Source organism: Ciconia boyciana, chromosome 1, assembly GCF_034638445.1.
Source record: "Ciconia boyciana chromosome 1, ASM3463844v1, whole genome shotgun sequence".
Taxonomy (NCBI): Eukaryota; Metazoa; Chordata; class Aves; order Ciconiiformes; family Ciconiidae; genus Ciconia; species Ciconia boyciana.
Window position 1 is genome coordinate 173,490,710 of NC_132934.1, and position 14,964 is coordinate 173,505,673.

Consider the following 14,964-nt stretch of genomic DNA (forward strand, 5'->3'; position numbering starts at 1 on the left):
GCAAGGTCCTACTGGAAGCAGAGCAACTTTCAGGCAAGCTGCAGGAACGCAGGTGTGTAACAGCACTGCAAGGGTCACCCAGCAGCACCTTCTCTGTGCTACTGCTCCGCCGCAGTAAGCAGGCCAGAACAGAAGTGAGACCTAAAATACAGCCCAGACCCTTTCCTTTAAAGCTAAAGAAGCATCTCCTTTTTTTTTCCCCCCAGATTTCCCCCTAACGTTTAAAATTCATCCCCACCCACACTTTATAGGCAGGAGGGAGAGCACCTAGTGAAAAACTGCCTGCAAGGAATCGCGCACGGTGTGCCAGACTTCCGGGGTGCCGGCTGTGGGGGACCCCGGAGCGTAAGCCCTGCGAGCCTGCCGGGGGCCCGACCGCTGAGGCCGCGGGCCCCGCGGGGAGCGGCAAAATGGAGGCCGAGCCGGAACCCAGCGGCGCAGGCGCAGGAGGGGGAGGGAGGGAGGAAGGAAGGAAGGAAAGAGGGAGGGAAGGAAGGAAGGAAGGAAGGAAGGAAGGAAGGAGCGAGAGAGGGATGGAGGGAAGGAGCGTGCTGTGAGGGCCGGGTTCGCCGGCTTGAGCAGCCCCTGCCCGGGCCTGAGGGGCGGGCGCTTGGCGGCGGGGGGCCGCCATGGGCAAGCGGGTGGCGGTGGTTCTCGCCGGCTGCGGCGTCTTCGACGGCAGCGAGATTCACGAGGCCTCGGCGGCCCTGGTGCACCTCAGCCGCGGCGGCGCGGAGGTAGGGGGCGGCGGGGAGGGAGGGGAGGGGAGTGCCCGCGGGGTGTGTGTGGAGCCGCGTGTGACAGGCTCTCCCCCGGCTCTTTGCGCCCCTCAGCAGCCGAGGGACCCCGGCCTTGGCCTTCCGCCCTGTGCCGGGGCCCGGGGTAGGCCATCCTGTGGCTCCCGCTGTTTACGGGATCGGAGCCCCTGCTGCTCACGGTGGGTCTTCTTCCGCCACTGCACACTGCAAAGCCTATTCAGCCATAACCTCCCTCCTTACCTTATTCCTCCTTTCCTATCCCAAATATGTGAATGTCCCCGACGGGAGCAGCGGTCGCATGCAGGCGGCTGAAGCTGGGAGTGAGGAGTGGCAGGAGACCTTGCCCTGCTCCTCTGTCCCCGCAGCCACTCTGCAGGGGGCTGCAGGGAGCTGAAGATGGGGCCCGGGCAAAATTCTTGATCTGCTTTCCGATCGCTTTTGCAGAAGTCAGGCCCTCGTCCTCGCTCGGGTACACCTGCTTGTTTTCTGCTAGCTGTTTCTGGGCTTTTTCGGTGACTGGGAGTGGTTGGAAAAGCCTGGAGCAGGATGTGGTGCTGTGCTTTGCTCCTGTCTGTGGCTTCAGAGGGCGGAAGGTGGTCCCTTTCTGTCTGCATGTAGCCGCGCTCAGGTGTCTGATGATAACAACAGCACCCCCGTATTTAGCACAAAATTGTCCTCTAAAATTAACTGAAGCAGCGAGCGCTGAGAAGTCTGCAAAGCAAGCATCAAAACAGATGTGTGAAAACAGCTCCTGCGGTACACCTTTCACAGAACTTTATAATTTTGATGCAGCTTACCCCTTTTGTGCCTAACCAAAATATGTTCTTCCGTGTTTTGTTTTTCCTTCCTGCTCCCAGTCTTTCAGGGAAGCAAGTAACTCTAATGTCTGTACTGGAAATGCTTGTAAAATTTGCATCTGTATCTTTTAAACTTTTTTGTAAAACTCTTTTAGCACTCTGATCCCATAGCAGTTAAGAGCAGCCTTTCTGCGACTCAGCTGTGTGTCCAGTCAGGCTGCTGGTATAAATTGTGGTGCTCTGTTTGTCCTTGGGGTTATCCGCCGAGGGAAGGCAGGCCCTGGCAAAATCAGTAAGCTTAATGTTGGCATAAGAATGCACTCCTGTCAAACAGCTGCAGGAGTAGGATGGGGATGATGGCTGGGTTTACCCATCCTAATATGTCACCTGCCACTTTAGATATTTAATACAATAGATCCATCCTGTGGAATCCAATTCTCTTGGATAAGAGACTTAAGGAATAAAACTGTTTTCATTAAATGTTCTTTATTGTGACCAATATGTATGAGTTCTGTTTACATTAACAAAATTGCTTCATCTCTGTATCCTAGGTGAAGATATTTGCCCCCAATATTGAGCAAAAGGATGTAGTCAATCACCTAAAAGGAAGTCCAACAGAAGAGAAAAGAAATGTGTTAGTTGAAAGTGCCAGATTGGCAAGAGGAAACATTCAGGATTTGGCCGAACTGAAAGTTAGTGGATTCGATGCAGTCATTTTCCCTGGTAAGTGCTTTTAAAAGAAAATAATTTCTGTTTTTTTAATTGCAAATAACTTCTTTGCCTCTGCTACTTTTTTATTTTTAAATCTGTTTAGAGAATAAATGATACTCTTGAATTTGAAAGGTATGTGGTTTTTTTCTTTTTTACTTCCTTACTTTCTTTTGAGGATGAGAAAATGTTTTCGCAAGCTCTCATGGGCTGACAAGTCATCTCGGTTTATTTATTAATTTATAGTTCATTAATTTAAAATGCCAGAGTTTTCTTCTGGTGTTAGGTAATATATTGCACCGTTCCTTCTTTTTAAAGACTGTGAAAACTTGCAGACCTACTTGCAGACAAGAGCACTGAGCAGAGTAGAAAAGTAAGGCCAGAACTTGACATTACATGGCAATGCCTTATTTTTAGGGCCTCTGAAATTGTTGGCAGAATAGTAGGTTGCCAAGTAGATTATATTCCCTGTCAGATGTGAGTACATTTTGTTTTAATTACGTATCTGGTCTGCTGCTGATTGAGTTATACTAAATATGTTTATGGATAATTTCTTATTTGTAGACCACAAAATTGCCGTTCAGACGGAGGTAACTGTAATCACTTTAGAAATGAAGAAACCAAAGCATCACAGGGAAATGACGACTTGCTGAAGATCACTTCCCAGAATATTCATAGTACTGTTAAATATTGCCTTCACAATTGTGCCCAAGTGTTAATTTTGAAGCTGTTACACTGTCTTCTGTTGTAAAGCCAGCAGAGGGAGTGTGTATATAACACAGAGAAACATACGTGCAGCGGTAAAATGAGCGGGTGACATCAGGGCTGATCAGGGAGCAGAGGCTAGCAAATATTTTCCACGTTAATTTCATGCTGTTATAACCCAGGCTCAAGGGGGGTGCTGTAGTAACTATTAGAGCAAAATAAACCCTATTAAGTTTGAAAATTAAAATCTTACCCCAGAGATTCCAGATAACACTCGAAAGTGAGCAAAGAGTGAAAGGAAAAATATTAAAAATGCAAAGCTTCTTGATGTTGTCCATTGAAGTACTTGTGGAAATTTCTGTTTGTTTATTGTAGAAAAGTTGATGTTGTGCACATTCCATAAGGAATGAAATATAATGCATGGTTACACTTACTAATAACCTTCTTGCTTTGATTATTCTGATGGTTATAAATCCAGCAAATGAAGGTGCTGTAAAATACAATCTGCTTGTACAATTAAATGAAGATTAAATGCAAGTAAAGTATTGCTATAACTAATTTCTCGAAAGACAAATTCAACATTATTTTTAATAGGAAATTATGTTATCATTCACAAGTGGTATGTCTCTGAAAATCATATGTTATCAATTCCTTTTTATGTAATATCCATTTTGTTTTTATTGTGTTAACCTTTATTTTTTTAAGTCCAAAAGGAATTCTAGGTGGAGAAAAAAGCTCTCCTGTAATTGTTTAAGTATTGAACTAAAACTTGAGAGTGAAATTACTGTAGAGTCCCAAAGCACTGTTTGCATTACTCTTGTGAACTGCACTCTCTACTTTTAACTATTGTTGGCCTTTCTTCTAATCCCTCTCTTGCTTATCAAGGGGTGCATATCAGATGGTGCAGCTTTTCCAGTCACTAGCAAATGAATGTGAGGTTTCCTATTTCTCTATTTGTTACTCATTGAAGCAAGATTAAGCTTTCTGGCCTATGTAACATATGTGGTATAAAAAATATGCAGTTAAACTTTTAACATCATAAACCCATCACATGTGCTGAAAGCTTTCAGTACACTAACTTAACAGTCCTATGTATGCCATGATTATATTGTAAAAAAGGAGAACTTCTTTCTGGTATTGACTTTAATGGCTTTTAGCAGTGTCTTACATCTGAGCTTCTGGTTTTTGGGGTTTTTTTAGGTGGTTTTGGTGTAGCAAAGAACCTGTGTTCCTGGGCTGTAGATGGCAAGAACTGTACTGTCAACGAGCATGTGAGCGCCACACTCCAAGCTTTCCACAGTGCTAAAAAACCCATTGGTTTGTGCTGTATATCGCCAGTCCTGGCAGCTAAAGTCTTTCCTGGTTGTGAGGTCACGGTCGGCCAAGATAAAAACGTAGATGGAAGGTAAGAAGGAAACGGACAGAGATAATTCACATGGGAATTAAGATTAGGAAATGGACAGTCTTCTGTGGAATAGTCTGAGGTCTCTGGTGTCAGTAACCTTTGGGTAACTTACTAGTGACATTCTTCACTTATTTCAAATTTTCACTTGCATAGTAATAGTAGGCGCAGAACTCTCAGGGCTGACAGACTGAATCTGTGAGGTCAGGTGATTTGTGCGCTACAGCGTTGGAATAATTTATCCCTAAATACAGAAATACATTGGTCTGTGATATGTTCTATGATATCAACATCCACAGACACATTACAATTAGTAGCATGAAAACTCTAGGTAGCCTTATCCCTTGCCTAAGCTGTCACTCTCTGAGCCACCGAAGGTAACATAGGTACCTGCGCTGGCTTTACTGTGCTGCGTGGGTGCTAATGAGTCACTGGATGTAGCATCTGTCAGTCCTAAAAGTGACAGAGCAAAGAGACTTTTACAGAATCCTACCTCTGCAAACACGCAGGTGACCAAGGATATCCAGTTATTTTTTCATGTTACATTCATGGTAATTGAGTGATAAATTTTAGCTCATATGCCTTTGAAGGCCATGATTCGTGTTGCAAATGTGCAAATGAAGAATAGGCATCTGGCCAGCTGGCATTCAAAAATTTGGTACCTTGTGATAATTTGAGTGGCTGTTTAAATTGCATCTGTGGGGTTTTGTCTGCTCAAAGATTTTTAATAAAGTTTTTCTAGTGGTAGTGGTTTGGGGCCAGTTTAGGGGAGGCAGATGAGAACAGGGCCTGGCAGAAGTCAGTGCTGCTTCAAGGACTGTCAACTCCCAATAAAACTTCTGAATGGAATTTCCTATCAGCAGTGGTAGTGAGGGATTGCCTCCACCCTCCTGTTCCTGCCTTATCCAGGGGAAAAAAAAAAAAATCTCTGCAGAATCCCAGTGGAATACCCTATATGGAGGTCTTGGAAAAGGTCTAACGTGTCTGCAAGTTCAGCTGGCATCTCTCAAACTTTTGAGGATCAGTTATGGCTGCACTTGGTATCATCTTGTAAACTTATTAAAAGATTGTTAAAAACAGAATCGTACCTTCTGACATACTGTGGCTCTGCATTTCAGACCTTGTTTGTGAAGATACCAGATCGCTTGTATATAGACTGCCACCTGACAGTGGCAGTCTGTTTGACTCCCTTGTCATTATCAGCTAAAGAGTCACTTAAATATTCTTGTAGTTCTCTCATTCAAGTGATTTTGGCAGAACTTCATGGCTGTATCATCTCTTTATGTTAATTACAGTCTTTTAATTTACAGATTTCCTGATGCTGAAACAGCATCTGCTATAGCAGAGCTTGGATGTAAGCACATTTGCAAAAATGTAAATGAATCTCATGTGGATAAAGCCAATAAAATAGTTACTACCTGTGCTTTCATGTGCAAGGCTCCTCTGCATGAAATCTTTGATGGAATTGGAACAATGGTACAAGAAGTCCTGAAACTTGCCTGACTGGAAGCAAGGAAATCAATTTAGCTAAGCATAAGCATTTAGCTTCCTTTGCTTGTATCAATAAAATAATGCAACTATTAAACTTCACATTTCTTGGTTTGTTTTTTTTGTAATATCTGTAATACATCAGATGGTTATTGCTGAGTTTATCCTATTTATTTCTCTTTTAAAATAGAAAGCATGTGTTGAAGGTTGTGGGGGGGAGGAGGTTCCCCTTGTTTTCCTCACAAATCTGACTGTATTCAGTCTTGATAAGATAAGGTAGGAACCCTCCTTGTCCAATGGGGTTTTATCACATCACTAATGATTATCAGTAATTCACATTTGGTGTTGCCCAGCTATAATTACAGATGAAATACCTATAAATGAGTCTGTATACCTTCAGTATAGCTGAGTAATTCAATTCTACTTTTTAATCAGAAGGGAAAAACAAAAGAATGTGGTTATTTGGTTTTTTTTTTCTTCCCTTGCAAGTCTTTAAGCAAGTATAACTAATGAACTTCTGAAATTTTTGCAGAGCCTCCTAGATAAACCGACTTTATAAACCAAGAGTCAGAGGCTTAAGTACAAATGAATACATTGTATGTGGAAAATAGACAAGTTTTGCTCTAATAAATGAAATAATTTGAGGCTTAGTTAGTAAAATGAATTAGCTTTATTTCGTGATTTTTTTGCATACATGGTTTAGTGTACTAAGGAAGGTACATTTTATATATCTTAGAACACGTGCTTTGATCTTACAAATGTGAACAAAGGTAATCAGCCTCTCTTAGAAGCACAATCTGGCAAGGCTTTGTACTCCTGAAGAAACTAAAAATTCCCGGAATTCATTATCAAGGTAAGTTGATTGTCACTGTGGACCCTTAATTGTCTCAGCATAAGAAGCGTTCTGATGTTCACAGGTCTCTGTCGGTCATAACGAGTGTACTGTAGCCCATGCTTTGCAGTGCCTGAAGTAATCTAAACATATCATCGCTCATTAGTGCTAATCATGTCTTGTCGAGCGAGCGCCTTGTAACTGGAGCGGGACTACAGCAGGAACAAACCTGTACCACGGAGCAGCCAAAAGATGGAACTGGGAAATAACGCTTTTATGAGGAGGAGTGCTGAGTTGTCCCTCTTGCTCAGCAGCTGGTGTGATCAGGAAGGGCACTAACCTTTACCTCGTCAATGCAAGACCAATCGTTACAGCGAAGCCTGATGCGTTGCAGGGTATTAAGTGCTACCACTCTGTATGCGTGCCATGTTTATTACAGCACAAACGTCAAAGCTCGGATGTAACAGGTGGCCTCTTCATGGAGGCTTTAGAGCTAAATCTACAGAAATAAATATAAAGGCTTTTATTTTCTGTCCTCACAGTGATGTTTCTTACGGACACAGCATTTCCACACTCCTCCAGAATTTGGATTTCCTTTATGGAGTTATTTAGCAAAGCAGAACATACAGACATTTTTGGCAGAAAAGCAGGGAAATTTTTGTGTCGCGCACAAGCAGTGCTCTTCCTCTAGAGGTATAAAGATAATTGAAGTCGACTGTGCCAGCAGAGGATCTTCTGTTCAGCCTGACTGAGCTGTGCACGTAATCGCTAAATTATTTACTTAGTCAAACACCACAATATTGGACCGAGCATGGCTTTTCTATTACAGAGTCCTATTTAAAAGTGCTTGAGTCACTAAATAAGAGTTTGTCCTGAATTTTGTGTTTGCTTTGTGAACAGCGTCTAGCTGTCAGTTGGAACATTCAAAGGCAGCGCAGCTTCTCTGAAAGCGCTCTAGCTGACTGTCCTGATAAAAATGTACTTAATACAGAACTGTCCTCTACTTTTTCCAGATTGTACACGGTCTCTATAATGCCTTCTATGGCTTCTGCAGGCAGGACGCTGGAGGCATTGGATTGAAACTTTTTCTCCAAGTCCTCCTTTTTCAGAGGTTTCCTCCAGTGTCCGTAGAACGTATCGCAGCGGTCGCTGATCGTGTTGCCGTCCCGAAGTGTGACACTCACTTCGCAGTAAAGACTCTCAAAGCTAGGTGTGTTATCAGGAGGGTGCTCCAGCTGTGTTTTGCAGAGGAGCTCCTGCAAGGCTGGCCTGTGAATGTTCTCACTGGCGAAGGACTGGACCGACATGCTGCCATCCAGCAAAGCAGAGCATGCAACAAACTGGAAGGAGTGTCGAGCTTCATGCTCTGAGGTAGGGCTGGGCCTGTTCACATATTTGACCTCTGGGACTTTGAGAACGACTTTCTCAATTTTATCAAGGGGGAGCAAGTTGTCACTGCTCTCCACAAGCTTCCTCCTAACAGAAGATGCTGCATCAGCCACCCAGTGCGTTCCAAGATGAGCAGGAAAGCGTTTGATGGCCACGTCTTGCTGGTCCAACAGCCAGGGATAGGACTGCAAGGTTGGCAGAGACTGTGGGCTGTAATCTGTATAGAAGGCACCTATCCCTGACTCCATGTCCAAGATCTGTTTGTTTCCTTGAAGGCCCTGTGATGCTAAGCAAGCTGCTTCCAGTCCGTGCTTGGCAGCATTGCCAACGTGGAGGGGCTTCGTTTGGGTTGCTGCGTTAGCCAGTGGGGCACCCGCATAGGAGGCAGCAATAGCCAAGGTGTTTTTACATTTCACTTGGTCAAGAGCTAGCAGTTTAGCACAAGCTGCTGCACTCCCCATTGTACCAACCACAGTCGGTGGGTGAAACCTGAGAAAACAAAATCTCTTCATTACCATATTTCAAAAAGTCACCTGAATTCACTATATACACAGCTCCAATTTCCTTTCACTGCTGTGGAAGACGGATTGGACCATAAAGAAACATACATTCAAAATTCATGTGTGGTCCTAATGGAAAAAGTTGTCGCTTTTCCCCAGGAACAAGTTAAACTGGAATAGTACCACCTACAATAGGTACTCCCCAGAAGGCAATTGAAACGTTAGAACTGCTCATAGTTCAAGGCATACTGAACAGAATAATGGCAAAAGCATCACAGTTTACAGTCATCTATTAATTATCTATAAATAATTTATAATAATCTATAAATTATACATATTGGGGGAGGCAAGTTTTGTTATTCTGAACTAGTTTTGCGAAACTGGTAGAAGGAACACACAGAAAATAGCAAGAAGAGATCGAGTCCATCCCACACTTCAAGGCTGTCCTCTAAGCACACCCCATCTTCTTGGGCTCTGCTCAGAGCCCAGCACTGGTGACTCCTTTCTGCTGAGAGCAAGCCACTGTTTGCGAGGCATGACCACATGTATTCATGAAAGCCTGAGACCTCTGCTGTTAAACGTTGCCCTTTTGCTGCTGTTTTTAATAAATAGGGAGGTCATCACCTCCTTCTTGTAAACTGATCAATGCTTTCAAAAAGAAATCTATTAGCTAAGCCATAAGGAGTCATGTAAGTGTACTTACATTTAAGATGAACCTTTCCTAAATTTCCAGACAAACAACATACATAGAAAATATGATTAACTGTGCCATTTGTATTTTAACTGGCATTTAATTAAGTGTATTAACACTGAAAAAAAACCCCTTCCACTCAACTTTCTACTTGAAGCATTTCTATGTACCTTTTGGGAATATTCCTGGCTTCGCTGGAGAAGCGCAGCAGCCTGCCTTGCACTTCGATTCCCACATTGAAAGCTAAGAGCAGATCGAGACCTGAGATTTTTTTCTTCTGAGGAAAGGCCTCTGAGAGTGCAATCACGGCGGGAAGCACAGCCCCAGATGGGTGTGTGGCTGGATGCCATGTGTCATCAAAATCCATTGAGTGCACCTAATGGAAAGAGAAGCCTTGACTTGTCATCAGAAATAAACTCTTGGCAAGATTGGCTCAGTCAAATGAAACTACTGTAACTGGTATAAAAAAGGACTGAAGAACTAGATATTCCTCAGAGAACAAAATTTCATAAGTCTTTCTTTTAAGACCTTTACTCCCAACATGGCTCGCTGAGAAGTGGCAATGAAATACAAATCTTGCCTCAAAGGAGTATAATTCTAATTCAAGTTGCACCAGTCTAGAACCCGTATGACAATGAATCTTCTTTCCTACAATAGGCTTTTGCTGCTTTAATTAGACTGGTATAATTAAAGCAGCAGTTCTAGGTCCACCATGTGAATGATGAATTTTCACTTCCCCCAAAACATAGAAACATAATGAAATTACTTCTCCTGTGCTGCAACTGATGCTGCCATTTGGGCTCACACCATTAAAGCTGTAGCAGTCGAATCCATACTGCTAACTGAAAGTTGTATCAGAACAACTTCTCTAGTGCAATCATCCACAAGCAACAGGCACAAGCCTGCAAATGTACATGAGGCTTTAGCCTGAATTTTGAGCATGTCAAAACAAGACCTGTCACACGAAGAACCAGACTCCCTGGGGTTGCTGGGAGCAGGAGAAAGCTACAGGCTTAAAACTGGGACGAGCTGCTTAGCCCTTGAGAGCATCCAGACAGGCAATTCCTCTTTCCCATGCCCGGAGCCCAGCTGCTTGGGAAGATTTTGGGCATTCCCAGCGTGGCAAATGGCTGCTGTTCTGGAAGCAGACTGCTCCCAGCAGTGCACTCAGTGTTTGCAATGTACTGCTTGTCGGACTCCCCCCCTCCAAAATTTTGAGAACCTCCAAGGAATTGAGAGCATCAGGGACAGCATTTTTAATGACGTAGTACTGCCTCAAAAGCTGAACTTTCACACCTATTAGCCTGTGTCTTACTTGAGAGCAAACTGGGAAGGTGGTCAGGCTCCCCAGCACTCAGGTCTTCACCCATAATACTGGGAATACACACTTGTGAGGACTGTATTCCTGAACAGACAGAAGAAAACCCAGTCCCTGCCTTGAAGAACTTTGATGCCAGCTGGGAAGATGCCCTGCAGTGCGGGATAAGGACAGTTGTGCCCAATACCTGGTGTCTTCAATAAGCGCTTAGAATTGACCTGTGACTGAGATGTAAACTGAAATGATCACATACATGCTAACAGCCACATTTGAATATCACATGGGCTACTAGGAGCCGAGAGGTACCAGATCTCATTTCCAAGGTAATTTTCTCTACATTGGAAATGAGGTGTCAAATTGGACCTCTGATTTTGTTGTCACACTGATTTAGATAGGCTTAATATTACCGTTTTCTTGGTTGGTCACCTTCCCTAGTTTTGCATAATTGCCAAATTCGTCTACTCCACTGGCATATCTTTCAATTTCAAATGGTTTCAGCCTAAATCTGAATTTAGACAAATGTCTGAGGAGTCAGTTATTGCTTTACTGACAAAGTATGTGTCCAAAATACATAATTGGCTTTTGCAAACCGCATGAATGAAGATTAAATTGCCTTGTGATATTATATGTGTATATGTACATGTGCATCTGTCTGTATTTGTGTTTTTCTGTAACTATACTTTGCCAGTTGGGGTCAAATTTGGATCGCAGTGAAATCAGTGAGAGCTAGAGTATGTCTTTGTAATGCAGCTGTAGCAAGGTTGTAACAAGCTGTAGAGTTCTGACCTTTGAAAACAGCCCGAAGTCCCACATTAAAAGTAAGGGATGCTGTTGAGTTGGGTCAGATATATATTATACCTTGAGTCCAGTCTCATTGGAAGAAAGTTGAAGCACATTAGGAGAACAGTCTAGGAAATTTTTGTAGTAGGCTTCAGGCACAAGAATAAAGTAAACTAAGATTTTAGGAGCATTCTGTTCTGTCTAGAGTGAGAATGGTATCAATTAGTGTGATTTAAGAGCAAATAAAAGAGCATCCCTTACAGCCACTCCATTCACAAAAGCTGCATACAGAGGAGGCAGTCGGGAATCCAAATGGCCCCAGATGGTACTGGATATATCTGAGCTGTAGATCTGAAACAAATTGACATCAATTAATTCAAAGTCCCGAACTCAAGGATAAATGGGTGCCGTATCTCTGAAACAAATTGACATCAATTAATTCAAAGTCCCGAACTCAAGGATAAATGTGTGCCGTATCTCTGATGTAACTGAGATCAGACCATACCCTCTTGGGACGCAACTGTTCCCTTTCATGAGAAAAATATTGTTCTACCAGAAAGTATGAAAAGAAACTTGTTTTCCTGTTGGCTTATGTCAAGGGCTCTTTCCACCCAAACAGACCTCAGGGGGCAGACCAACACCATCCACCTGGCCATTCAGTACCTTCACACACCCTCTGGCCATTGATGTCCCTTCTCACCGCCCATCGGCAGTTCCCTCAGGACTGTCATCATCTTGTTGGGGAAGATCTTCAGTTAAAGGTTCTGATTTTCTATGTGTTAGTAGGCCCTGGGTAAATGATATATAGCCTCCTGATGCTGGTATCCCCATACTGTAAAGGGCTCTGCTCTTTTCCTTTTGCTGTGCAGACCTTTTAGCCAATGAAGCAATCTTTACGGAGTTAAATAAAAGGGCATAAACTGCCATGGTTTGGGAAGGGGGGATCTCTGTGCGAAGAAACTTATTGGCACACAAGGCTCTGAAGCCTGAGTCGAACTAGGCAGGTATGACTGATAAAACAGTGGCCTAAACTCCTCCTCATTGATGCGCTCCTGTGTTGGGAAGGCTTCTCCTCAAGGTCAAGTACTCCTCTAGTTTAAGGAGAACACGACTGGAGGAGAAACATGACCAATGTACCTCAGACAACAATTATGTTTTATGGACTTTAAGTAACCCACTACTAACTCTCCATCCCTTTAACAGTCCCTTATTTTTGAAAGTCTAGTGATAAGTGATGTTTGCTTTGCTGATGTTTTTAATAAAATCTCATAGGTGAAAGAAAGGAAGGGTTTCTTAATTAACTGTGGGTGTGCAGTGGAAGGTCTTAGCATACAGTCTGTTACACAGACTTTTGCCCGTCCAGAGTTAAAAGTAACTCGAGCAATGAAGCTTCCCTGTCTCCAGTAGGAAGGACACTGTGTCTGTCTTTCCATCCCCAAAAGAATTTCACCATGACAAAGTTTCGCCTTATAGCCCAAATTTTCTCTTGCTTTTCTTAAAGCTAAACCTTAGGTTATGCTATGAATGCCAGCACCTTACCTTGCTGTACTGTGTCACTTTGTGGCAGACCTCAGTGCTGGTACCCAGGAGCCCCACTCCAAGAGTATCCAGAATCATTCGCTTGCTTCTCTGAATGACTTGGTCTGTCAAGTGGTTTGCATTCAAACCATGAATCACGTTGGCAAAATTTCCAGTAATTGTCTAGGAGGGGGAAAAAGAAGAATAAGTAGATATTTCTTTCATTTCAAGAATGTTTTTTTCTTTCTTCCTTTTTTTTTTTTTGCTTTCAGTTTTGGGCCACTGCTTAGCGTGCTGGCCATTTCTGTTGCCCTGCCCCTGCTTACATGAATTGTATCAGCAAAACTAAGGTTTGAATTCTTCCTCTTTTTATTCCCAGAAATGCCACAGTGTTATTTATATTTTATTTATACTTTCACCAGTGTCCTTGTCTGTTCTGTATTTCTGCTGCTTCCTCCTTGACTTGAGTCCTTGAGGGTAAGCACTGTGGGTGATGTTACTTTGCAAGATATTTATAACTATATCTATACACACACACACACACACATATATAAAACAAATAGAAGCAAAAAACATCTGGTTTTCCATAGCACCTTCTTATTGCTATTGAAATCAGTGGGGAAGTGGCATTTCAATCCAGTGCAGCCACTACCATACAAAGAGGCAAGACTTAATCAACCTGAGTAGCAGAATTACCATCCCAAGCCTTGCTGAGCTTGGAGCTCAGTGGGAGACGGGACTTGGCAGCCCTACCTTGCACCCGCCGCTCCTGGCTCCCAGCCCCCGGCTCCCAGCTCCCATTGAATTAATGCCCAGATGGACTCCCTGCTTTTCTCCAAGACAAGATCTCAGCTCTTTGAAAAGCAGTGGCTCCTTGTTCCTGGCTCCTGCTGATCTGGGAATTATATTTCTAATTTTGTTTTGCTTTCCCATTGAGCATTGGCCCATTATGCAAACTCAGCCTCCTGCTTCTTGGCTGGAGCGGTTAGCTGCTGTTAATATCTCTATTAGAATCTAATCTAGAACTTCCCTTTTCTGACCATTAGAAACTTCTCACTGTAGAGGCATATAGTATTTACAACCAGTCTATACACACACTTGCTTTTTTTATATTGGCATTACTGAATATAGCTCTTCTCTCTGGAAATTGTCTCCTTCCATTTCCCCTTGTCCTTCCCCTTCTTCTACTCCCCTGCACATATCCACACAGAATGGAGATATTTCCTCTTGGCCTTCATTTTGCTAAGTTAAACAAACCAAACTGTGCTGCTCTCTCCTTTATAATACAGGCTCACCCCTACTATGCTAGTAGCTTTTCATTGTGTTGTTCCAATTGGATTTCTCTTTTCTGGCAATGGCGACCAGAATTGTACCCATTATTTCAGGTAAGTTCTCACTCAGCTTTGTACTAAAGCATTAAGACTATCTTGAGGTACACAAGTCATTTAAAGCAGGTGAACCACATATCCCATGGTGTGATGTATGCCTACTGAAACATATAGAATGAGGATACAAAAGCTTAAACAGAAAAGTGTATCTTTCTTACAGTGCAAAGAAACAAGACAGTACCTTTGCCCACATCTTGGAGAGATGGTGCGTGGTCCCAGAGAGATGCAGCAAACGAGTGGAGGCCAGCGAGCAGGGCAAATCACTCACTATTTATATATGTGTGTCTGGGGTGGGGGAAGAAATATTAGGCCTTTTTTCTTGCTCATCTTGTCCTGCCCATTTCCTCCTCTGTCTGGAAATGTTCCTTTTTCTTCACTTTCAACTTTCCTCTGACTAACTGTACTATAAACTGCTGGTATGTGTGTGATAGGACTTTGTCTGCCACATACACGCCACGTGTAAATGGATGTATGTGATATTTTATTACCAGATAGAAACTGATATATTAATTTGAGTGTCTTTCTTACATTTGGTAGCATGGAGAGAAGAGGTCATCAGGTGAGTCAGGCTGACCTTGGGGAATCACAGTAGGCCATGGATGGGAGAGGTACTAGACTACTGGATGGCAAAGGCTGTTTTAATTTAAACAACCTGTTGTTGGTTTGTTTTGTTTTTTTCTTCTTTCACTA

At 43.0% G+C, this 14,964-nt stretch overlaps 2 protein-coding genes across 2 annotated transcripts; one reads left to right on the top strand and one right to left on the bottom strand.

The window, feature by feature from the left end:
- The first annotated feature begins 488 nt into the window (after window positions 1-488).
- On the top strand, window positions 489-5,960 carry LOC140646319 (glutamine amidotransferase-like class 1 domain-containing protein 3, mitochondrial). Its single transcript, XM_072850041.1, has 4 exons — window positions 489-737; window positions 2,107-2,278; window positions 4,169-4,373; window positions 5,681-5,960. Exons 1-4 carry the CDS (start codon window positions 630-632, stop codon window positions 5,871-5,873), a joined length of 678 nt encoding a protein of 225 aa, XP_072706142.1. The 5' UTR covers window positions 489-629; the 3' UTR covers window positions 5,874-5,960.
- Window positions 5,961-7,360: 1,400 nt separating this feature from the next.
- ACOD1 (aconitate decarboxylase 1) lies at window positions 7,361-14,601 on the bottom strand. The gene is given in 6 exon segments (XM_072854115.1): window positions 7,361-8,568; window positions 9,441-9,646; window positions 11,630-11,719; window positions 12,908-13,069; window positions 14,456-14,544; window positions 14,547-14,601. Coding segments are annotated over 6 exon segments (1,557 nt in total). The 3' UTR covers window positions 7,361-7,613.
- Window positions 14,602-14,964: the final 363 nt, after the last annotated feature.

Coding starts and splice junctions, on each gene's coding strand:
- LOC140646319 (XM_072850041.1), top strand. CDS start 630: ATGGGCAAGCGGGTGGCGGTGGTTCTCGCCGGCTGCGGCGTCTTCGAC. Junction 2,279..4,168: donor CGATGCAGTCATTTTCCCTG/GTAAGTGCTTTT, acceptor GGGTTTTTTTAG/GTGGTTTTGGTGTAGCAAAG. Junction 4,374..5,680: donor GATAAAAACGTAGATGGAAG/GTAAGAAGGAAA, acceptor TTTAATTTACAG/ATTTCCTGATGCTGAAACAG.